The 25,394-nt window shown below is 41.9% G+C and overlaps 1 protein-coding gene across 5 annotated transcripts in view; it reads left to right on the forward strand.

The window, feature by feature from the left end:
• MYRIP (myosin VIIA and Rab interacting protein) overlaps positions 1 to 25,394 on the forward strand; it is a 314,404-nt gene that overhangs the window by 247,098 nt on the left and 41,912 nt on the right. For 3 of the 5 annotated variants that reach the window (XM_053263239.1, XM_053263243.1, XM_053263240.1), the window contains 3 exons: positions 13,846 to 13,935; positions 14,229 to 14,406; positions 20,087 to 20,742. In XM_053263239.1, the coding sequence (XP_053119214.1) occupies positions 13,846 to 13,935; positions 14,229 to 14,406; positions 20,087 to 20,742 (924 nt within the window). The remainder of the gene's footprint in view (positions 1 to 13,845; positions 13,936 to 14,228; positions 14,407 to 20,086; positions 20,743 to 25,394) is intronic. The other 2 variants (XM_053263241.1, XM_053263242.1) reach the window with 1 other exon arrangement.

Below are 25,394 nucleotides of genomic sequence, written 5' to 3' on the forward strand. Positions count from 1 at the left end.
TACGATCAAGCCCAGTTCGAGGTGAACTGGTTAGGTGGTTCGTGTTGCTTTGTAAAGGGGAATTATTTTTAAAGGGCTTGCCGGTGTGGGCAGCATCTGGGGGAAGTGGCAAGAGGCATCTGTAAAAGTAAATGCTAAGGTGCTTACCGGCAGCAGAACCAAGTGGTGGTGCTCCCCCTGCCCCCCAGCCAGCAGTCTGTGCAGTGGCACAGCTCCTGGCCTCTGGGCATTTGCATGACCATGCATGCGGAGCACCACCACTGGTAATTTTTTAAAATTTTAATGTCTATTATGATTTTATCTTTTTAGGAATTTTAAATGTGTTGTGTTTTATGTGTTTAATTCTGTACACCACCTAGAGATTTTTATACTAGGTGGTGTACAAATTCAACAAGGCGGTATATAAATTTAATAAATAAACAATAATAAATAAATAATTAATAATCACCTTAGCATTAGTATTTACTTTTAAAGGTGCCTCGTGCTGCCACCACACCCCACCACCCACGGAAGCACCCTCACCTACAAACCTTTTAAAAAGAATTCCCCTTTACAAGCAAATGGGAATCCTCCTCAGATTTCCTTTGCATAGCAGCACGAACTGCTGAACCAGTTCAGGCTGGTTCAGTCTAACAGACTGGGCCAGCTGGTCAGTTTGACTGAACCCATTTGCAGACCTGTGGTTCGGTCTGAATTTGGTTCGAATTTGGACTGAACCACGCAAAAGGGTCTGTGCACACCTCTACTGTGCTGTTCTTCAACAGTATCTGTGTTTGTTTAGCTTGGGGTTCCAAAACATGGGTCCCAAAATGTTGGACTACAACTCCTATCATTCCCAGGCACCAAGGCCCTTTGATCTAAGGTTGAGAACTTCTGGTTTTTCCATAACGTCTGAAGGGCTCTTATTTGGCAATAATCAGATTTTGTTTTGGTGACTTAGGCAGCTACAGTGTGACACATTTTTAGAACCCCTGGCCTAGATTAAAAATAGCAACCTTAAGGAGAATCATGGTTTGCTTATGCTGCCACCTGCTGAGATAGCAGTTTACTGCCGAAAACAACGGCAATAGATGCAATTAAGAAGGAATTTAGGAGGAATGCTTACAGAATTAATTGTGGGTAGATAAGATTAGAGAAGACTAGAGATAGTCCTCTCTTTGAATTTGTTCTCATTGTATATTTTAAAAATATATGAATTTGTTCTCATTTTATATTTAAAATATATATATAGCAAAAAATATATGTTCCTCTTTGCTCCTGTTCCAAATATGTTTACAAATGCAGTTGTACCATGTATGTAGGGAGTCACTGCTTTGGCTTCTGTAGTTTTCTTTCCTGAAAACAACTGTGCCTACTCTCTGGTTACTATAACTGAGAATTAGAACTGTTGTAGTTTAAACTAATTGACCTTCAGTTAATCTGTTTTTGCTAGAATTTTGGTTCTTGTTACTCTGTGCATATATATATGTTTATTTATTTTAGTTTCAACCCTACCTTTTAGCCCACTGTTAATGGCTCACAATAAACTCTCAGAGAAATAAATTATATAATAAATTATAGAAATAATTAGTTTAAAACGCAGCCAATATAAAATATGTATAAAAATACCTAGGCTGTAGATATTCTGCAATTGTCAGGATTATGACACTGTTGAGGTGTCCCTACAACTGTACCCAATTTGATTCATATCGGTCCAAGCATTGAGAAGTTGATGAGGGGGACACACACATTGGCACATGGACTCACAGACAAACATACACAGAATGCCAGGTAATTTCATAAGCTGTAGGACACATAGGGACAGCTCAAGGGCATAGTTTGCTGTGGTGCCATCTCCCGAATTCAAGATGGTGGACATGTGAGGTGCAGATGGGCTAACGTGGATTGCCTAAACTGATTTGGACTAAATTTGGTGCAGTTGTAGTGAGTTACATGAAGGGACACCTCACTGTTATAGTCTGTGATGATGTCATTCCCCCACCCCAGTTTAAGATTGTGGACATGTGAATTTTTGAGGCATAAGAGAGCTAACTTGTGAACTGACTAACTGATTTGGACTAAAATTAGTCCAGTTGTAGAGATAGTGAAAGGAAAATAGGCAGATTAGTCCTTACCAGAACAACTTGTTTGTGTTGCATATGCACAGCTCTGTTTAGATCTTAAGACATGTTTAGACACTTCAGTATTTGCTTCTGAGCAAGTAAAGATGAGTGTTTGACCCAGCACACTCCACTGAGAAATTAGTGCAGATCTGAAATGCTATTTGCCTATATCTCAAGATACAAGTCCATGCATTATTCATGTGCAGGTAATGTCAGAAATAGCCTTAGCTGGTCTTAAGCCAGGGGATTGTTCTGATCAAAGTAAAATGGAATCTACACACACACACACACACACACACGATTATGAGTTTTATAGCTGCTTCTGCACAATTGGGACTGCAGCAGGCTCCCCTGTGGTTATGCTGGGGTGTTTGTGTGAGTATGTGTACATTCAAGTTCATTTCAAGTTGCTAACTTCTAGTTATTTGCATTGGCATGATAACCAATGGCATTTCCAACCCCACTGCTATGAATGTCTTGTTTATAATAGTAGTTCACCTTTTTCTCAACAATAATGGTTAAGAACACAAGAAGAGCCCTTCTGGATCAGGCCATAGGGTGTCTAGTCCAGCATGTTGTTTCCCATATTGCCTAAGTAGCTGCCTCTGGAAAGCCCTCAAGCAGAAGAAGATGATGACATACTCACTCACTCAGTGTTGTTCCCCTATAACTGGGACCTAGAGGCATCATGCCTCTGAACCTGGGGGTAGCAAAAATGCCATCATGACTAGTAGCCATTGATAGACTTGTCCTCCATGAATCTGTCTAATCCTCTTTTGAAGCCATCTAAGTTAATGGCCATCACCACATCTTGTTGCTGCAGACTGCACAAATTAATTATGAGCTCTGTGAAGAAGTACTTTCATTTGTCCATCCTAAACCTCTTGCCAATCAATTTTATTGGATTACCTCTGGTTCTAGTGTTATGAAAAAGAGAGAGAGGGAGTGTCTATCCACATTCTCTGCATCATGCATAATTTTATAAGCCTCAGTCATGTCTTTAGTCAGCATTTATCAAAACTAAAAAGTTTCAAATGCTGTAGAGAGGAGAACTGGTCTAGTGGTAGCAAGCATGACTTGTCCCTTTTGCTAAGCAGGGTCTACTCTGGTTCTCTTTGAATGGGGGACTACATGTGAGCACTGTAAGATATTCCCCTCAGGGGATGGAGCCACTCTGGGAAGAGCAGAAGGTTCCAAGTTCCCTCTCTGGCTTCTCCAGGATAGGGCTTAGAGAGATTCCTGCCTGCAACCTTGGAGAAGTCACTGCCAGTCTGTGTAAACAATGCTGAACTAGATAGACCAATTGTCTGACTCGGTATATGGCAGCTTCCTGTGTTCCTCATAAGGAAGATGCTGCAGCCCCCTGATCATTTTGGTTGCCCTCTTCTGCACCTTTTCCACTGCTAGGTTAAGAACAATGGGAAGTGTTTGGGTAAAGGCTGTAGCTCAGTGGCAGAACACATGTTTTGTGTGAGTTTTGCATTGTAGCACATTCCAGGTTCAATCTCTGGCACTGCTGGGCCTAAGAGCCAAACTACAGATTACATTCAATTTATAATTTGCCCCTTGTGTGCTTGGTTGCATGCTCTTGAGAACCATTAGGATTGAAAAGCCGCCACAGGGTGCACCAATCCAGATTAAGACTGTGGAGTAAAGGAAAGCTTTAATCCTTTCCTTTTGCTGTGGTCCCAATCCAGATTTGGGCCCCTGTAGCTACTCCTTCTCCTGGGAAGGAAGCTCCTTTAGTGTAGGGTTGCCATATTCTTGCTTTCCAAATCTGGGTGCCTAATTTACATATTATGTAAATTGGCTGCAAAATAATTTCTGAGCAGAATAGTGACTGCGCATTTTGATCCATAACTCCTCTTCTACAAGGGCTAGAACTTAGCTATTTTTTAAAAAATGAAATCTGGGAGAAGCTAGGTGGGCTAAGCAAGCTGGGTGAGATGCTTAAAATCTGGGTGAAACCTGGAATTTGGGGGGACATGGCAACTCTACTCTAGTGCCAATGGGAGCTTCCCTTCTGAAGGAAATCGTGCCAGGAGATAGATGATCTGGATCGGGACCACAGCAAAGGGAAAGCATTTACCTCCACTGCAGAAAACCTTTGTTTTGATTATCTACTAAAGTCTTTTGTATTAGTCCCTCATGGTTCAATAACTTTAGAGACTCATTGTACACCTTATTGATTTTTCTTACTAGCGGTCCTTTCCTATTCTTTTATTTAGTGACTTTGAAGCTAATTTTGGTAAGCTGTAAAAGAAATGAAATATGTCTCAGTTTGTATTGTATTTGTTATATAAAATGAGAAATTGAAAGTTCCTTTAAATAAAGGTGTGTTTTTTTAAAGCTAAATAATTTTATCGTCCTGATAGCTCATCATGGGCCTAATTTTAGCTCTAGATTCTCAATGCCAAATAGTCAACTTGCCATAAATTATCAAGCAGCTTTAGCTTGCCTATGAATTAATTCCACATTCTATGGCAAGATAGAATCAACATCTTCAAGGGCATTCATGTTGAAACCCCATGATACAACTGCTGACTCAAGTTATACCATACATGAAAGCCTGTGGGAGAAGGTGTGGTGGAGATAATGTTAACTGGCATTTCCAAAATGCAGTAAGTAATTGAGCAGAAACAGCTTCACTTGGCCTGTGCTTTATACTGGGTCACCTGGAGGCATTGCTCTCATGATTGTATGGCCTCAAGCTATCCAGTATGTCAGATCTAATAGAAATGTATCTCTGGTATTCTCCAGCTTTCATTAACCACAGTTTCTTTCAAGTTCACCCATTGTCACTATCAGCCAGCTGGATATAGTGTCTTGTAACTGCCCTCAAGCAATCATGTTTTCATGCATAGCCATAACCACATTGGAGGCCCTAGGGCTCCCAAACTAATAACTCAGCCCCCTTCCTGAGTTTTCAGCATTAATTAAAAAAAGCCAAGTCTCTAGCCCTTTTACTCAGGTGGATATAAGGGGGTGGGATGTGCAGGCATATAGTCTACTCAGGAGGAACTAACTCAGGAGGAACTTTCTGTGTTCTGGCCATTGGCTTCAACAGTACTGAGATAGCTGACAAGTATTTAGCAATTATTTTTAATTGTATTTACATGTAAGTAATTTTGACAACATACATATACTATACTGCTTGATAGATTTTATTATATTGTTGTTATTATTTTGCTGTTTCATGTGGACTTATATAACCTCGCCAACGATACCTTTAGGGCCTTTGCCACAAAGTCTCTGGTCATGTCTGCATTCCTATGATAGATGTGTTGGGTATCAAAGCAGATTTTTGGCAAATAGGGTTAGAGGCTGATCATGTGCTTGTTTACACTGAAGCAAATCCCACTAATTTCAGTGGGACTTATTTCCAGGTGAATGTGCATAACATGAATGTGCTGTAAATATTTCTATTTCTACCTAAATGGAAATATTATGAGCTTGTGAGCAATTTTATTTTGTCTTTTCAAGTCCATGCTGAAATAAAGCAGGGCTGCTGTCACAGGTGGACCCTCCCCCACCCATCTGGCCCCTTTGCACTGGCAGTGGTGAAGGAAGTTGGCAAACAAACTTGTGCCACTGCTGCCTTTGCCACTGGTCATCCTCACCTGGCTTTTGGGGATTTCTCTCATTGGCTGGTTGTAGACAGAGAAGCTGAGGTTGTGTTCTTCAGTGGCAACTCCTCTTCTTCCCAACCTCCAGGAGTGGGAGGGTGAGAAGCTTCTGCTAAGGAATAAGATGGCAGCAGCAACTGTTCCCCCTCCCACTCTTGACAGGTCAGAAGAAGGACTGCTGTCAGCTCCCCACTACTCCTTGCCACTGACTGCTAAGTTTGTGGAGTCCAGCACACCATGGACAGTAGTGGCCGATGTGGGCTCCTCTGGGGGACCTGCGAGAAGCACCTTTAAACCTAAATTAGGTGGTTACCTCTGCTCCAGCCGCACCTGCAAGCTGCTCTGAACAGTAGCGCATTGCCCAGCACTGCCTGCAGCAGGGATTGGCTATGCCACTCACCTGGCTTCCCCAAAGCCAATCCCCCGCCGGTGGCCGGATGAGTGGCAGAGCTGATCCCCTGCTGCAGGGAGTACTGGGTGGTGCACTGCTGCTCAAAGGAGCTTGCAGGTGTGGCTGGAGCGGAGGTAAGCACCTGCTAATTTATGCTTAACGTTGCTCGCACCGGCCATTATTGCTTCAGGACCCCAGAGCAATCTGTCACCAGCCCTGAAATAAAGCAAAATATATTCGTGTCTCCAGGTTTGCACTGAATTAATTGCCATGAGACCAACTAGTTCCCCCAAACTGCCTTAGAAATGACAGTCCTAGTGCCACCTAAGCATAAATAGGCTCACTGATATCCTTTGAGTAAACAAAGGATAAGCTGAAATTTATTTTGTGGATAAACTGAAATTTGGTTGTCATGATTAATGATGCAAAAGGAATGTCAAATCATCCATCACTTAGGGTTATTCTGCAGTAAATGCCTCACTTCTCTTCATATATACAAAAGCTTGGAAACTGGCAAATGGATAAAGGACTGTGAGTAATTTCTCTCCTTAGCAGTACCAGGGATGATTGAATTTATCATGAGACAGTATGGTTGCTTGAAGCTTCTCTTCTTGATAGTTTTCAACAATCACAGGTATCAGTTAAAATCAACAGGATGAATCCATGATGAGTTAATCACCACTTGAATGAGGGTTTCAGGTGGTCTTCTGAGCAGTAAGAAAGTTATTACCCGTTTAGGATGATTTGTTTCACTTTAAATGATCATTTGAACAGGTCTTAGAAATAATCAAATGCCCTGAATTGACAGCAAAAGAGCACCCTCAGAAGTCAAATGATGTAGCTAAACTGCCCAGAGGCACAGCTAAACTGTTGCCTTTTAAACTGCCCAGAGGCCCAGGTTTTAGGCAGTAGATAGATAGATAGATAGGAAGGACTTAGGACTTGAGTGATGAAAAGAGCCATTCAAGCTCAAATGCCTCTCAAGCAAATTCAGCCTTCCATTCACTTCTCGTTTCTTCCCATGTTAGGCATGATTGATTATTCTCCCTTCTTTTCTGGGTTACATGTATTTGCTTCAGTGATTCTGACTTTTAACAATTTCAGTTACCCTCTAGGTTATCAGAATCAAGCACAATCACCTAGTATATAACCCCAAGCAAAAACTGACATCAGCAATGAGAAACAGCCTTTTGAAGACAGAATCAGCACAATCTCATTTAAATCTCTCCAGGAACATGGTGTAAATGGAATTGTGGATGGGGTGGGGGTACAGGTTGGTTTGGCAGGAAAATAATATTAGGCTTCTTCTGACAATCTCCGTGGATTCAAATGCTGACATAATCATTTTGGATATGGCAGATGTAGTTCCTTGCCTTTAGTTTTTATAACTTGTTCCTTCCTTTTGAGAACTACTCATGACTACTTAAGTAACTTAGTCTGGGTTCACACAATCACAAGGCTTCTGTTTAAAAAGTTAGTCAAGATTAATGAGCCCAGCAGAGCTGATTGTAAAAACCCAGAATTTCAGGGCATTGCTCCAGTTAACCAGCATTTAATCTACCCCGTTAAATGCTGGTTAACCAAAGTGTTTGTCCAGAATTGCCCTGAAATTCTGGATTCACACAATCAGCTCCACTGGGCTAACCAATCCTGATTAACTTTTTAAACAGGAGGCTTGTGATTGTATGGACCCAGTCATAAGCATGTTGCTTAAGAGAAGCCGGAGTGGGTGGGTGGACTTTAGAAGTGGCAACTGGTATTCTCTGCCCAGCAGTTCCCATATAAGGGAGGTGGAGGGGCTAAGGCCAGTCTATACATTCCAAAGAATCACCTAGCACCATTGCTCTTGGACCATATTATTTCAGAATACTGGTGGGGGTGAGGTTATATGTTTGTACCCTTGCACATATTCAAAATATCCTTTACATAGAAAACTACCATGTCTAGGAGAAAGATTCTAGTCCAGACTTCTCCCTGGCATACTAGATTTTGTTCTAATATGAAAGGAGATGGATTCGCCTCCAGTCATGCAAATTCCCTATCTACAATCCCAGGAGGGTATGTGGTGCCTGTGTCTTCTAAATGTATAGATCTGTCCTTTATTTAATTTGTATTTATTTAATTTGTATGCCACTTTTCACCTTATTTCCTTGAAGCAGCCAACTATAAATTAAAAGCAGCATACAATAAACATCATATAAAAGAATACAGCAATCCCATCCTCCCAAAAATACAATCTAAGAAATTGACAAAACCAGAGACATCCCTTCAATTAAACCAAATGCAAGATGAAACAGATGCATCCTCAAAGCTGCTGAAAGGCCGGAAGGTATGCCACAGCATGAGCTTCCACAGATGGGGCTTTTAGCTCTCATCTCCACTGGAGTGGAGGGTGTACATTCACATATTGTCCAGATTTACCCTGAAGTCCATACAACATATTACAGGGGACTCCATACATGATTCAGGTTTCCCCCTGGTATTGGAGCCTAGCTTGATTTATGTCCCAGGTAAAAATATCCACTTTTTGCATCAAAGTATTCGAAATGCCCCAAACTCACAGGAAAGCCTCGTAGTAAATCCACGGTAAAGCCTGCTGTCTGGGGAAGCACCTGGGGACAGAATTCTAGCGGCTGGGCACCATGACTGACAAAGCCTTGTCCTGCGTGCCCTTCAACTGAACTTCAGTAGGCAGTAGCAACATAGCAGAGCCTCCACCAATGATCATAATGAGCAGATAGGTTCGTATGTATGTATGTATGTATGTATGTATGTATGTATGTATGTATTGGTTTATTTCGGCCCAAGGCCAGCATAGATAGGTTCATATGGAAGTAGACAGTCCTTAAGGTACCTAGGCCAAACCATTTAGAGCTCTAAAGGTAACAACCAACGCCTTAAATTGCACCCAGAAATGGATAAGAAGCCAATAAATGGATAATAAATGGATAAGAAGCCAACACTATGAGCCCCTGGTGGCGCAGTGGTAAAACTGCCGCCCTGTAACCAGAAGGTTACAAGTTCAATCCTGACCAGGGGCTCAAGGTTGACTCAGCCTTCCATCCTTCCGAGGTCGGTAAAATGAGTACCCAGAATGTTGGGGGCAATATGCTAAATCATTGTAAACCGCTTAGAGAGCTCCGGCTATAAAGCGGTATATAAATGTAAGTGCTATTGCTATTGCTATTGCTATAAAGATCATACACTAACAGAGTCATATGCTTTCTCTAAGAGGCCACCATCAGCATTCTGGGAACAGCTTTTTGTGCCATCACTTTCCAAATACTGTACTTTCTAAGTGCAGCACCACCTAAAGTGTGTCGGAATAATCTAACCAAGGTGTGACTAAGGCATACGAGATGGCTCTTAATCAGGCACAATGTCCCCTCATTCTTTCTCCCTCTGATTGGGAATTATTCCATGTGTGAGTGCATACATAGTATGTTTGGGGCATTTTTACAAATATTAAATGATGATGAGGATGATTAGTGGTGTGTCTTATTGACACTGAGAATTGCACTTAGCTTCATTAATGTCAAAGTGTTATTAGGAACCTCTGTTTTTCACAGTGTCTGTAATTATACAAGCAAAGAATTGTTTATTTTGAACAAAATGCGAAAGCAGAGGCGAGAGAGTACCCTAATTAGGATGAACTAAAAAGTCAGAAGGTAGTAGCTACAATCATTTATTTTCTGCTTATTTATTTAGTTTTCTTTTGTATTATTTATATATTGGTAACCAATTCTTCAGCCTGAGAACTTCCTAAGTGCCATACCAACAACTTAAAACAAGAACAAGAAAAAAATCCAGAAAGAAATATTAAAATTAACAGACCAGCAAAAACAAACAAAAAAGACTAAACAAAGGCTTAGGCAAATAAAAAGACCTTCACTTGGTGTTAGAAAGTAGGGATGTGCATCAAAGTAGGAATGTGCAGGTTTGAACACTGGAGGGTTCAACGTTCGAAGGTGGGGAGGGGGTCGCACTTTAAGGGTGGTGGAGCGTGAACTTACCCCTACCTCCACTTTCCCCCCACTGGCGCTCGGTATTTGCAAAGTACTATGGGGCAGCAGCGTACCTCCCTGCCGCCCCATCCACTTCCTAACCGGAAGTAGCTGACACACATGCACATGCAGGGCGCATGCATGCTGGCATGGGAAAAATCCCACCTAGGATCAGTTCAATTAATGGAGGCCTTTACACCATTTGCTGGAAATTCAGAGAAGAACTTTATTTGCTTAACGACATCGGGAACTCCCTAAAATGGAGACAAGTAGGTGATATAGTAACACTGATGTCATTAGGCAAACAACCTCAGGAGAGGTAGTTTAGTCCAATCACAGAGTCCAATCATAGCCTCAGTGGCCAATCAGAAAACTAGTTCACTGTTTCATTAAATACAGCAACATATGAACTATATGCAAAAGGAAGTAACCGTGTGCAAAAGGAATAACTCAAATATGGTTATTTCATTCATTACAGCATTTCCATTAATCCAACTAGTACACGCACAGGCCAGGAACAGCCAAAACCTGTTTTTCCCTCATCAGCAAGCCTGCCCAGCATGCGTGTGCACACTCCAGCTACTTCCGGCCAGGGAGCAGACAGGGCAGCAGGGAGGTATGCTGCCACCCTGTAGGACTTTGCAAATACTGAGTGCTGGCGGGGGGAAAGCGGAGGGAGGGGTAAGTGTACCCTCCCCCACCCTTAATGTGTGACCCCCCACACACACCATCGAAGCACCCCCACCTGGTTCCGTGCAGATTCCTACTATTTTATTTATTTATTTATTTAAAAATATTTCTATACCACCCAAAACTTGCATCTCTGGGCGTTTTACAATTAAAATAATTTAAAACATTAAATCAATTAACAATTTAAATCAATTAAAGGATTAAAAACATTTAAAACCCAGCATTAAAATTATTTTAAACTATAAATTAAAAGCCTGGGTGAATAAATGTGTCTTCAGTGCCTTTTTAAAAGTTGCCAGAGATGAAGAGGCTCTTATTTTTTACTAGAAAGGCATCTGACTTATTTCCAAATGAGCCCCGCTGGAGGGAGTATTCCAAAGCTGGGATACAACAACTGAAAAAAGCCTCACTTCTAAAGGCAGAGGGATCTAGGAAAGAGCCTGTGAGGGTTGTCTTAATATACTTGGGCAGGTTTGTTCAGGAGGAATCAAGTCACAAGCCATTAGGGTTTTAAAAGTAAGAACCAACTCTTTTAAGTGAAATATTAGAAATATATTTCTAATATAAAATATATTGCAAAATCTTAGGAATATAACTGCCTGCAAAGAAGTAACAGAGCTTTCAGATTTATAAAAACTCAATTGGCCTGAATAGTAAAATACAGTAAATAAGTAAACTAAATGAAAATGAAAAGAGGGTCAAGAGGAACAGATGTTTTTTAACACGATGGAAAGCTCTATGCTGGTAGAAAGGCTGGTATAATACGCAGTGGTCTTGTGCTCTACAAGAAATTCTTATGCAACTAACAATAACTTTGCAAGCCTATCAAATCACCTGATTTTGCTATAGGTTGGTCTAAAAGTTAGTAACAAGACATTCTCAAATTCCAGAGGGTGGTTAGCCATTGTCAGAATCTGTCTTAACTCAGACCCTGAGTCAAGGTCCTTGGAAGTTGTGGAGGAGGATATGCCAGGGGAAGAAGCCATATCAAGAGCCCTGCCCTCCAGAAACTAGGGATGTGCACAAACCTGTTAGGAGGCCCTTTTACGGGCCTCCATACAGGTTCGAACACTGGGAGGCTCAATGTTTGAAGGTTGGGGGGGGATCACACTTTAAGGGCAAGGGAGGGTGCACTTACCCTTCTCTCTGCTTTCCCCCCACCCCACTCACCCCCCCACACCCTGCCCATGATCCTCATAGTTATGGCAGTGTTCGTCTAAGGGGGCGGTGAGTGACGAGCTGGACAGGATTTCCAGTGCACTGTGGGATGACTGTACTTGCATACAACATTTTTAATCGCATCCAGATTGGGCTGTTGTGCCCCATAAATGTGTTAGCCTTTAAGGTGCCACAGGATTATGTTGTTTTCCTGCTACAGACTGTGGCTGGCCACCCTCTAGTGTGCTTTGGGATGACTGTACTTGCATACAGACATTTTTTTAATGCCCAAATAGGGCTAATAACCTTGTCTGGGCTAGAGCCCACATGGCCCACTGCAGATTTCTCAGAAATACTGTCTAAGCAAAACTATTAAATGGCTGCCATAACTGGTTAATACACAGATGTGGAGGTGCAAAGAAACTATGTGCTGACACACTTACTATATAAGAGCTTGCTCTGGAAGGCAAATGCTACCGGTTTTTGTAATCCTATTACTATCACTTAATAGAGGGATAATTGAGTCAATGCAGGCTGCCTCTCTCTGTTTGTATTCATCTGAGTAGAGGTTCTTGGCAATCCACAGTTATGAGGCAGCTGACATTCAATTAATTTCTTATTTAGTTTGCTTCCCAAGTTAGCGCCTGTTTCGTCTGAAATTTTCTAAGGCGTAAGTTGGTTCAAACATCTGGACAAGGCTTTTGTGGACTGGCTGGTGCTTTGAAATACCACTGGCAATTAAAGAATCATTAAGGTAAAGGTAAAGTGTGCTGTCGACTCCTGGTGACCACAGAGCCCTGTGGTTGTCTTTGGTAGAATATAGGAGGGGTTTACCATTGCCTCTTCCCGCGCAGTATGAGATGATGCCTTTCAGCATCTCCCTATATCACTGCTGCCTGATATAGGTGTTTCCCATAGTCTGGGAAACATACCAGCAGGGATTTGAACCAGCAACCTCTGGCTTGCTAATCAAGTCATTTCCCCGCTGTGCCATTAGGTGGCTAGAAAGCAATTGCTACATGACACAATTTCAAACACTTCAGAATGAAACGTAAGATGGTATTCTAACAAATGCTTTGACTTAGACTATGGTTTTTATGATCTATGCAAAGATAGAATTTTCTAGTGAGAGATAATTCATAGCGGAAGCAAGGTGGTCTCCCATCTTGACAGAAATGATCAGAAAGGTGAGTGCATAAAGCTTGTCAATTGAGAAGACAATAACAGCAACTTATGCTAAATCATACATGAATATTTTTGTTAAGGAAAGTATTTCCCTTTAAGCTGAAATGTTGCTATCCGTTCTTATGAAGATATTAACTATCAATGTGCAGATGAAGTAGGAGTAAACAATGAAGAGTTCTAGAAAATAGAAATTATATTTTAGAAATTGTATCAACCAGTGTTTAGTCTGATAAAAACACCCAGGGACATTTTTGCATGGGGTGGTATATAAATGTACGAAATAAATAATAAATAAAAAGCTCACATTGGCATCTCTGGCCTGTTTCTAACTTGGTGAATATGGATAAATTTTAAGGCAGAACACAATGGTATGTCATCTAGAAACAAATAGTGTTGCATTTGGAATACTAAGGAAGAAGGCACCATTAAAAGATTTCAATTCTAGGATTGTAAAACTGTGTTTTACTCAACCGCCATCAATGTGCCTGGAGCCTGGTTAGTTCCTTGCACCTTGTTAATAATTACTTTATGAATTATATAGACAGGCCAAGAAACACTGAATAACTTGGATAATTAATCTCTTGCAGTGTGGGAAAACCTTGATTGGTCTTTTAGGGATGAGAGGGAAAATGTGAGGTGGACACTGCATGCTGATGATCAGAATGAACCACAACTTTGTTTGGTTTTAGGAAATGCTGGAACACAGAGCACCATTAAGGCGATTAGGCAGGATCTTTTCTCAGGCTGAGAAGGCAGAAAGTGACGCATCCCATAAATGGGTTTGTTCCTTGTTAACTTGTAGATTTGTGTTGTCGTTGTCACTATATAGTGAGCTAACCTCAGTAGCAATCTTTTATTTGCTCTCTGATCGTACTTAGAACTTCCTATCATTCTCAAAAGAATCTATAATAAATGGATAACTAATTCTATATGTCAAAATTCCATCCACTGCCTTTTCAATGAGTGGCAGTTGTCTCCATGTCAGAATGCTGTTCTTTGAGGAAACAGGGATTTAACATTTGCATCGCTGGTTTCTGCTAGATATATTATTCTCTGGATTTTTATTTCACAGAGATCTCAGTCGGCATTCTCATTGACTAATGACGATGCATCAAGCAGAGACCCAGACCTTGCATCTTCTGTGCCTGAGACTCTCTGGAGACAACCAAAAGGCCCAATCAGGAAACAGAAAGAGCACAGACTATCTGCATTACCCAGCTGGAAGAGTGTGGACCAATTAAACGAACCAAGTAAAGCATAATAATACCTGCATGCTACTTCTTTGTTCTGTATGAAAATCACTGCAATGTGACTTACAGTGGCTGCTGGAAAATCTGCTTCCCCCCTCAGCTTTTAATGGGGCAGGGGAAGAAACAAACTAAGAGGAATTATTGTTGCTTTTGAATCTTCTGCTCTACATAACTACCTACTTTGACAGAAAAGAGATGGGCAGCTTTTTCGGAAGTGGTACTGATTCACATAAGTGTAGGACCCTGAGAACTTCTCTGATAAACTAATACCCACTTAACTGGAAATGATTGGTTTATTGGTTGACAACATTTATATTGCATCCTTCCTCCAAGGAGCGCAGTGTAGCTTATACAGTTCTAACCCAACTCCATTCCTTTACACTCACAATGATGCTGTGGTAGGGGTGTGCACGAACCAGTTCAGTGCCTCTTTAGGGAAGCGCCGAACCTGCTCAGGTGCCTGCAGCCAAACCGGTTGAGCGGGGTGCGGAGCAGCTCCCTTAAGAAGCAGGTCCTTGCCTGCTCCACTGCCACCCCACCACTTTTCTGGTGCGGTGCTCGCTCAACCAAAGGCTGCGTGTGACCGTGGCCTGCACGTGGCATCAGCGCACATGCGCAGCAGCCATTTGTGTGGTCAGCAGCACCGTGCCGGCCATGGAAATGGCTGCTGCACATGCACGGGGGCCATGTTCGTGCCGACGCTGGACCCAGGCTGCAGGGAACAGCCTCGCAGCCACGTGCAGCCTTTGGTAGAGTGAGTGCCACACCCAGAAAAGTGGCGGGGGCAGCTGTGGATCAGGTAAGGACCTACTCACTTGCTTCTTAAGGGAACCATTCTCTACACCACCTGAGACTGCCTGGGCCCATTCGGGCACATCCCTACCGTTCAGGTGGGGTTAGGCTGAGGGATGGCAACTAGCTTACGGCCCCAGTATCTTCACAGCTGAGTGGGGATTTGCACCTAGGTGTAACACTCTAACTACTACAGCACATTCTGTACAGTGTGAATGGAGGAGGCCACACTGTCTCATCTGCCACTACATGTACGAACAAGAAAATATCTCATGCTAATGTCACTTAGAGTTCGGATCTGTAATCCAGAACCTAGACTGGGTGGTCAGAGCAGGAATAACACAGGTAGCACCTGTTTGTACCCCATCCAAATAAGGATCCTCATCCAGCTAGGGATACATATGTGGAAGCATGCTTCAGTGTACATCTGCTCCCTAGCTGAATTGTTTTAATCTACAGCTTCTCTTCTGTTCTCTGTGTTAGGCAATCAGGCAGCTACTCCAGAAACCCAAGAATGTAATTTGTGCACACATACTGTGTGGGATATCTGGAATAAGCACTTAGCAGATGATGCTTATGTGAACACAAGTCAAGCACTAAACATTCAGGCTTGGAAAAGTCCTTGACTTGTTTCACATGAAGGAATAAGCTTCTTAGGCACTTTTCAGTGTTTTTGAATTAAACAGCTATTTGGGAGCATAAATAGACTATGGCTATTTAAATAAAGAAGAACTTGACAGATATTCTTATTCCCATTTTGCTGCCTTTTTTCTTTTTAAAGAAATGTTTATGCTCCAGGAGGAATCCTTTTCAGATTAGCTACAACACTGCATAATAATAATTATTATTATTATTTAGGGTTGTGCATTTTGTTTTGTTTTTTCTGTTTTATTTTTGGCCCGATCCAAAACACCCCCATTTTGTTCTTTGTTCAAAATCAGCCCATCCGAAACACCCCAATTTTGTTCTTTGTTTGAAATTGCAAAATCCGAATCCAAAACATTTTAGATTTTAAAAAGCAGCCCCAGGGCAAAACTAGTGGGTGGGGGTGGTAGTGCCCAATGGGTGGAAGCTACCACCCATATTTCAGAGGATCTGGGCAAAGGGCTGATTTTTGGTGAATTTTTGAATTTTAAGATTTTTCCCATAGGTAATAATGGAGGTTTCAGCAAAAGTATAGCTTCACGCTGGGGGGAAAGGGGTGGCCCAGAGCAGAGTTGGGTGGGTGGTAGTGCCCAGTGGGAGTAAGGAAGCTGCGAGAATTATTTCGAGGGAATTGGGCAGAGGGCTGATTTGTAAAGATTTAATGGAGTTTACGCATCTTTAAAGTTCTTCCCCATAGGGAATGATGGAGGTTTCAGCAGCCCCATAACTGCACTTTGGGGGCACCAGGGTGGCCCAGAGCAAGTGGTAGTGTAGAGCATAGAGGGTGCAAACCACCCCCATGGGTTGCTAACCTATGGGGTACTGGGTTCTGTTGTTTCTGAGATGTTTTGAGTGTAGATTCTCTGGTAGCATATGAGAATGGATTCATGGTTTGTTGTTGAAAATCTCATATGCTACCAGAGAGTCTACACTCAGAACACCTCAGAAAAAACAGAACCCAGCACCCCATGGGTTAGCAACCTATGGCGGTGGTTGGCACCCTATATGCACTACAACACCAATCACTCCTGGATACCCCAGTGCCCCCTCAGGTGGAGTTATGGGTCTGCTGCAACCTCCATTATTCCCTATGGAGAAAAACCTTAAAGATGCATAAACTCCAACAATTCCTAAGAAATCAGCCCTTTGCCCTATTTCTTTGGAATCTGGGTTGTGGCGGGCACCTCTTGGGGCAACCCAACCCACTGTTTTGCCCCTCAGACCCCCTTTCTGCCCCAAATCTGCCCCAAAGACATGTAAACCTCAGAAATTCTTTTTAAAATCAGCCCTTTTTCCAATTCCTTTGGAATCTGAGTGGCAGCAGGCACCCATTGGGGTGCTACCACCTGACCCACTCTTCTGCCCCCCTTTCTGCCTTGAATCCACCCCAAATAACATCAACATCACACATCAACAACAGCAGAGCTTTGCAAAGAACCAGGCAGATTTCCAAAGGTCATGCACATCCACATCCCCCCCCCCCGAAATGTAATTGATCTACACACAACAGTGTGAAACAACAACAATGAAATACACACTGCCCCATGCAATGTACACACTGCCCCACTGGCCAATGAGGGTAAATTTTACCCTTAAATTTCCTTAAAAGGAATAAGGAGCCAATTGCCAGCAGATCAGCCCATGCTTTCGCTGGCCAATCTGCAGGCTGGAAGGACTGGAAATTCAAACAGATGTCAAAACTCAAAATGGAGACTGAAGGAGAAAGACTTTTTGCAATTTCAAAATGGAGTTCCAAAACAGCGAAAAACAACAAAACGTTTTGTATCCAAAACAGGGAAGTTTTGTTTTGGCTACAAAATGTTCTGTTTTGAGCATTGGGTGTTTTGTTTCAGTTACAAAACAGCCGAAATGGCCTGTTTTGGGCACAAAACGTTTTGTATCCGAAACGAAACGCACATCCCTATTATTATTATTATTTATTTATTCAATTTCTATTTGTCCGTAATTATAACTATAATGAACAGATAGCAGTGTAAATGAAATTCATTGGCTGACACTAAGTTACTCATGAGTAGTCACAATGAAATTAATGAGACAAGTGTGTCATGATTCATTTGTCTCATTAACTTCAATAGAACTAATCATGAGTAATTTATTCTGGATGTCAGCCACTATCTGTGGTCAGAACTTGTGGTCATTAAACAGACAGAAGTCATGCTTGCACCTTCCAAATGTAAAAATGTTGGAATTAACATTGTAGGGTAAGCAAGGTTCTTTGACAAATAATGGTTCTAGCTTTAACTTGTCCTTTCACAGCCTTCTGTCTCTTTTGAAATCAATGACATTTTTCTGTTTATGATTGTGTAAATTGCAGTTGAAATTGTTGCTTGTATGTATGTTATGTATGAAATTACACTGCAGACATTATGGTCTTCCATGTGCTAGGAAGGGTGTACACATGCCCTGTACTATTTATTCTACATTAGCACCGAGAACTGCATGTGATCAAGTCAGATTAATCCATGCCTGGAAGCAGGCTTCTACACAAAGCTCAACAATTAAGCAATTTGGGGCAGTTCCTCTCTTCCTTTGCATCCCGCTCATTCCACCCCCCAATCAGACTGTTTGGGAATTCCTTTCTTCTTCTGCAGTCCCTCCACCCACTTCCAGAAGGTCCTGAACCCTCCAGAGTGACTGGGGGTGTGGGGCAGAGGGGACTGCTGAGGATAGAAGGGAACTTCCCTTGTGCTAAATTCCTTCTGCTCACCCAAAGTCTGGATCCAATACAAGAATTGTTTCTGAATCAGCATGTACAAGGGTATCCACTCCAGATAATCAACACAGTGAGTCCTGCAAAGAAATTGCCTGCATGATGGGAAAAGCAGTGTGCTAATCACACACATATGTATTTTACTGCACATAAACATACTGGGAAGCCATGACTGGCTACAGATTTGCTGCAGACATACACTGTACAGGAGGACCTCGATATTCACGGGGGTTCTGTTCCACCGTTGCACCGTGGACATGGAAACGACAAATATCGAGGCATTGTTTCAATGGAGAATTGGGTGTTAGGTTCCTGTTGCTGGGAAAATGCCCAAAATACCGATTTTCAGCCAGATTTGGGGGCAAAATGTGAGGGAAAGCTCCTTGCCATGCTTTGCTCCCCCCACCCCACGGCACTGTGCTGTTACCCCGGAATGCCCTAAAATTGGGTGGAAATCGCCATTTTTTATTTTAAATGGGAGCTATTTTGTGGCTCTGAGAAACAAAATAGCGGCTGGATAGGACCTCTGCAATAATTTCCAGCTCATGTATATGCAGATACATGAGGTCAATGTGCCCAGCCCCCCACATATGCCAAGGTCGGGTGTCTTTTACCCGACCGCAGATACCCGAATCCACAGATAATGAATCTGTGGATAATGACGTTTCCCTGTACATATACAGTGAAATAACTGTGTACTGTCATCACCATTATTATTTAATTTTTTTTTAGAAAATCCCTAATTATTTTGATGGATACAATGGATTGATGCAAACCCTTCTTATATCCAAGCCCTACAAACTACAAACAAACTCAGACTCACTGCCTTAAGCTCTGAGAAGTCCATTCCACACTACATCATTAGGAACATAGGAAACTGCCATATACTGGGTCAGACCATTGTCTATCTAGCTCAGTATTGTCTTCACAGACTGGCAGCAGCTTCTCCAAGGTTGCAGGCAGGAATCTCTCTCAGCCCTATCTTGGAGAAGCCAGGGAGGGAACTTGAAACCTTCTGCTCTTCCCAGAGCGGCTTCATCCACTGAGGGAATATCTTGCAGTGCTCACACATCAAGTCTCCCATAATAAGATATATGTTGCACACCTCTTATGAATGTCTGTTATTCCCTCACAATATATATGATACTAAATAGACTATTTGTTTGGGGTGGAGAGCCAGTCTTCCCTTTAGGGAATGGTGCTGCAGCATTGTGGTAGAGCATCTGCTTGCATGCAGAAGGTCTCAGACTCAGTCCCTGGCATCTCCAGGTAGGGTTGGGATGGGCTGCAGCCTGAAACCTGAGAGAGTCATTGCCTGCCACTATAGATAATACTGATCTAGATGGACCAATGGTCTGACTGGGTAAAAGACAGCTTTCTATGTTCCTGTTTGTTTGTTTGTTTGTTTGTTTGTTTGCAATTGAAAAACAGGTCAGCTCCAATATAATTGCTTAGGGTAGTAATACAAATAAAGTCATGATGAAATGTTATATCCTTCTTGTGTTTCCTTAGCTCCTCCTCCTGTTTTACAAAGCACAGATGGGAATTGGGTGGCCTTGCAAAACGTCATCTTGCCTCGCCCTCGAATGCTTGCCAAACCAAAGAGCCAAGTATTCAAAGCTTTGGAGAACGAATCCAGTATTGTATCTGCTTATGACGAGATGGGCTCTGATAGCGAAGATGACTATGACTGGAATGTAGCTTTGAACAAGCTACGACGGAGGCCCAAGCAGTTGCCAAAGGACTCCCATTACACTGAATCCCAGTGCAATACTGAATGGGGTTGTGCCAATGAGCTGTACCAGCCTGTGACCTCCCTTTCACCTGCTTTCTTTACCAAAACTGAGACAGTCTACTCTGATTCTGAAACATCTTCAGTCAGTTCTTCTAAGGAGGCTAGAGGATCTAGCCATCTTCCTTGGATGCAAAGGAGAACTTGTAAAGATAAGCCCAGAGAGGAAAAAGCACAATTACATGGAGAACTAGATGTGAATTTTAACCCACCAGCTACCAGTTTAGACTATTCAGATAGCAGCGAGAGTGAGGAAGCCTATTATGATTTAGAAAAGAGATCCAGAAGATGGAAAAAAGGCAAGACTTTATCAGAAGATCTATGCACAGGCAAAAATCGCACAAAAGCACACAAGAAGAATTTGAGCACAAGTCAGGTAATTTAAAATTCAATTAATACAATGTGCTGTCTGCAGAAGAATATCAAATCGCCCTCTGCTGGGCAGAGAAACAACAGTGCTCCGAGTCTAGTCAGAAGTGGAATACTGTTCTGATCCTCATCACTCATATTTATTTTGTTATCAGAATTGTGCCAAGGACTGAATAATTGCACTGTATAAACTGTTATAATCTGGTAATACTAAACTGCAGCAGGGAGTTACAATCTCTAACACACAGGCTGCAAGGATGGCTTCCACTCTAACAAAGAGAGTATCATAGTAATCCTTCATGACAGTGCCCATTCAGACATATTTCCTGATCAATTGTTTTATAGTGATTCTGTCCTGTGTTCCCACCCCTAAAACAGCTCTGATAAGTTGCATAAACAACTTTAAAAACAAGATACTTCCTCTGCTTTCAGTTATCCAAGTTCACTTCCACCCATTTTATCCCCATGGTTGGCACAGAGATTGATTACCTGCTGTTGCATCCTTTATCTTGGGAAGTTACAAGAGCAGAGACAAAGCCACAGCACAGGTGATTGGTCCTTCTGCTTATATTACCTGCACCGCAGTGGGAAACACAAGGACTGATTCCCTGCCACCACTTCCTTTAGGTTTCGGAGCCCCAAAAGCAATGGGATTCCATGTGACCACTATATCCAGCTGTATGAATAGCTCTCTGTCCGAATTTGGACATTACCAGGAGCTTTCCCAGACTGCAGACTTTACCACAGGTTTTTTTGCAAGGCTTTACTGTGAGTTTGAAGTTGTCCAAAAAATCAATGCAAACAGTGGCTTTTTTTCCCCTACCTCAGATATCATTATTATTATTTATTTACACAGTCAGACAGGTGTTATTGACTGCTTTGTTTTATCCAGACATCGAGTCCTTCCCAAGGACCTGGGATGGCTGAATTTTATTGTCAATGTTGTTGCTGATGTTATAGATATCATCGCAGAATATAGGCTGTTCCCAGTAAAGCTGCTTTTTGTAATTGGCTGATGGTGATTTCTGTGGCCCCTATGGTGTTGAGGTGCTCTTCAAGGTCTTTTGGAACTGCACCCAGGGCGCCAATTACCACTGGGATTATTTTGGTCTTTTTCTGCCACAGCCTTTCAATTTCAATTTGTAGATCTTTGTATTTGGTTATTTTTTCTATTTCTTTTTCTTCTATTCTGCTATCCCCTGGTATTGCTATGTTGATTATTTTGACTTGTTTTTCTTTCTTCTCCACAACAGTTATATCTGGTGTATTGTGTGGCAGATGTTTGTCTGTTTGTAGTTGGAAGTCCCATAATATTTTTACATCTTCATTTTCTTCAACTTTTTCAATTTGATGGTCCCACCAATTTTTGGCTACAGGTAGCTTGTATTTTTTGCAGATGTTCCAGTGTATCATCCCTGCTACCTTGTCATGCCTTTGTTTGTAGTCAGTCTGTGCGATCTTTTTACAACAGCTGATTAGGTGGTACACCGTTTCATCTGCTTCTTTACAAAGGCAGCACTTGCTGTTTGTTGTGGATTTTTTGACTTTGGCTCTTATTGCATATGTTCTTAGTGCCTGTTCTTGTGCAGCCAGTATTCTTCAAGTTGCCAGTCTTAAGCCATTGCCAGGTCATGGTGATGTCTGATTTTCCACTTATATTGTGCAAATATTGACCATGCAGGGGCTTATTTCTCCATTTTTCTGCTCGGTTTTTGACTTGTTCTTTCTTGTAGGCCTGCTTTGTTTCATTGGTGTTGAATAGTTTCTCATTCTTGACCATTTTAAGTGCATCTTCTTCACTGTCCCTTATATATTCTTCAAGGCCTCTTTTCTCCTCCTCGACTGTTTGATGGACTTGCAGCATTCCTCTTCCACCTGAGCTGCGAGGGAGGTATAGCCTATCGACATCACTGCGGGGGTGCAGAGCATGATTGATGGTCATGATTTTCCTGGTCTTACGATCTAGCGTCTCTAGCTCTGCTTGGGTCCAGTCTATTATTCCTGCAGTGTATCTGATAACAGGTATAGCCCAGGTGCTTATGGCTTGTATGGTGTTCCCGCCATTGAGTTTGGACTTCAGGATTTTTCTGACTCTCCTGATGTATTCACTTCCTTTTTTTTTTTTTTAAACTTCAGTGTGTGCGATGTTATCAGCCTGGAGAATGCCCAAGTATTTGTAAGGTTCTTTCTCTTCCAGGTTCTTGATCTTGCTTCCATTGGGCAGTTCTATTCCTTCTGTTTTTCTTATTTTTCCTCTTTTCATTATTAATGCAGCACACTTGTCTAGTCCAAACTCCATTGCTATATCGCTACTGAATATACGGACAGTGTTTAGCAGTGATTCGATTTCTGACTGGAACTTTCCATACAACTTCAGATCATCCATGTACAGCAGATGGTTGATTTTACTGGATGTTTTAGATGTTTGGTATCCGAGACCTGTTTTGTTTAGTATTTGTGAAAGTGGGGTCATGGCGATTACAAACAACAGAGGGGATAGTGAGTCCCCTTGGAAAATGCCTCTTCTAATGCTAACCTGTCCAAGTGTCTCACCATAGATTGTTAACTCTGTACTCCACATGCTCGTTGCTTTTTTTATAAATATCTGAAGGTTTTTGCTGACACCAGCTGTTTCTAAACATTTTAGTATCCATGTGTGAGGCAATGAATTGAAGGCTTTCTTGTAGTCATTCCTTGCAACACTTAGATTGGTTTTTCTTCTCTTGCCATTTTCTTGTTTATGAAGGCTTGTTAGGTGTTTAAGCCAAAAGCCATGCAGTTCATCGTCGCCTGGCGCAGTCCAATTTTTAATTTTCTTTGCTCTTTCACTTATTAATTCTGGTGTTATTATTAGATCTTGCATTTGTTGGTTACATTTTTCGACCTCTTTCACCCAGCCTGCTTTTTTATTATAATCTATTGGATTGTCCCATAATTTCCCTCAGAATTGCACTGTTTCTTCTTTATTTGGTGTTTCTAGGTTTCTTGCAGTTTTTCCTTCTATGCTTTGGTAGAAACGTCTCTGATTCGACTGGAATTGGAGATTCTGCCTGTGTTGTGTGATTCTGGCTTCGTACCTGCTAATCTTCTTTGACACTGCTGTTATTTGCTGCTTTATTATTTCCAGGACTTCTCTAATTTTCCTTGAATCTAGGTGGTATTTTTGGATCAGATACTGTTTGGTGTTTTCATTCTTCAGCTTCTTGTGTTTCATATCTTTCAATTTACTAGCATCTGATCTGAGCCTGGAGATTTTATTTTCTAATCTAATCTTCCATTTAGGTGATGTACTGCTTTCTTTTTTGACAGGTCCACTGATCTTATATCCGAGCTCTTGTGTTGTTATTGTTGCTGCACTGTACATGAGTTGGTTTGTTTCTTGCAAATTCTTGGTTGTTATTTCTGCAAATGCAGCATTGACATCTTTTAATGCCTGAGTAAGTTGTTTTTTGGCAACTGTTTTTAGAGCTGGAAGTTGAACCCTGGTGGTTGTTTGGTTCATGTGCTCAGTTATTTTTTGCTTTAGTTCTTGTTGCTTTTCTGTTAAATGGCATTTGGGTTTTTGAGGTGAAGGCAAAGGGGAGGTTGCCTGGTTTTGATTTTGAAACAGTTCAGCAACAGTGGCATCCTCTATTTCCAACACCTCCTCCACCTGCGCCTGAGCAACTTCTTCAGTTGGTGGTAATTCTTCTTCCATATCTTGAGCCTGTGTTGCTCTTTGCAGTTCTTCCAGCTCTACTCCTGTGAATACTTTGTTTCTTATTATGAATCTTCTCTGGTCTGCTAGCCTTTGTTCTGTTATTTCTGTATCTAGATGCTTCTCTTTCCAAATTTGGTACATTCTTTTTAAATAACCTCTTCTAGTTGGATTAGACTTGTAATAGCAGATCATTATTTCCTTGTTGGCATTTTTCGTTTTGTTTTGTTTTTTGGTTAAGCGACGTTTCTTCCAGTAACCTTGCAGTCTCCAGCCCTGGTTGCTCAACTGAAGATCCTGAGTCCTGTTGCCCACTTGCCACCAGATGTCCAGGGACTCCAGCACCTGGTGCGGTCCTTGTTGACCCGGGCGATGACTGATCCGGTATAGATTTATTAAAGTTACGTCTCACCATATTGTTGATGGGAGAGGCACTCTTTGTCTGGATCCTCTGTTGAGACCTGTCCTGTATGGTTGGACCTCTGGCATAGCTCTCACCTTCCTCAGAGCACGCAAGCCCCACAACCACGCCAAGGTAGTGCCATAATAATAATAATAATAATAATAATAATAATAATAATAATAATTTGATTTCTATACGGCCCTTCCAAAAATGGCTCAGGGCGGTTTACACAGAGAAATAATAAATAAATAAGATGGCTCCCTGTCCCCAAAGGGCTCACATTCTAAAAAAACCCACAAGATAGACACCAGCAACAGTCACTGGAGGCACTATGCTGAGGGTGGATAGGGCCAGTTACTCTCCCCCTGCCAAACAAAGAGAATCACCACAGTAAAAGGTGCCTCTTTGCCCAGTTAACAGGGGATGTAAATCAGGCTATGCTCTAACACACAATGAAAAACCCAAATTGTATGTGAAGTGCTCCCTGATAGCTCACAGGGACTCTGGTGTAAATTTGGCTGATATGTGAATGCACACCTTCATTCTGGAGGTGATGCAT

This window comes from Hemicordylus capensis, chromosome 6 (assembly GCF_027244095.1).
Source record: "Hemicordylus capensis ecotype Gifberg chromosome 6, rHemCap1.1.pri, whole genome shotgun sequence".
Taxonomy (NCBI): domain Eukaryota; kingdom Metazoa; phylum Chordata; class Lepidosauria; order Squamata; family Cordylidae; genus Hemicordylus; species Hemicordylus capensis.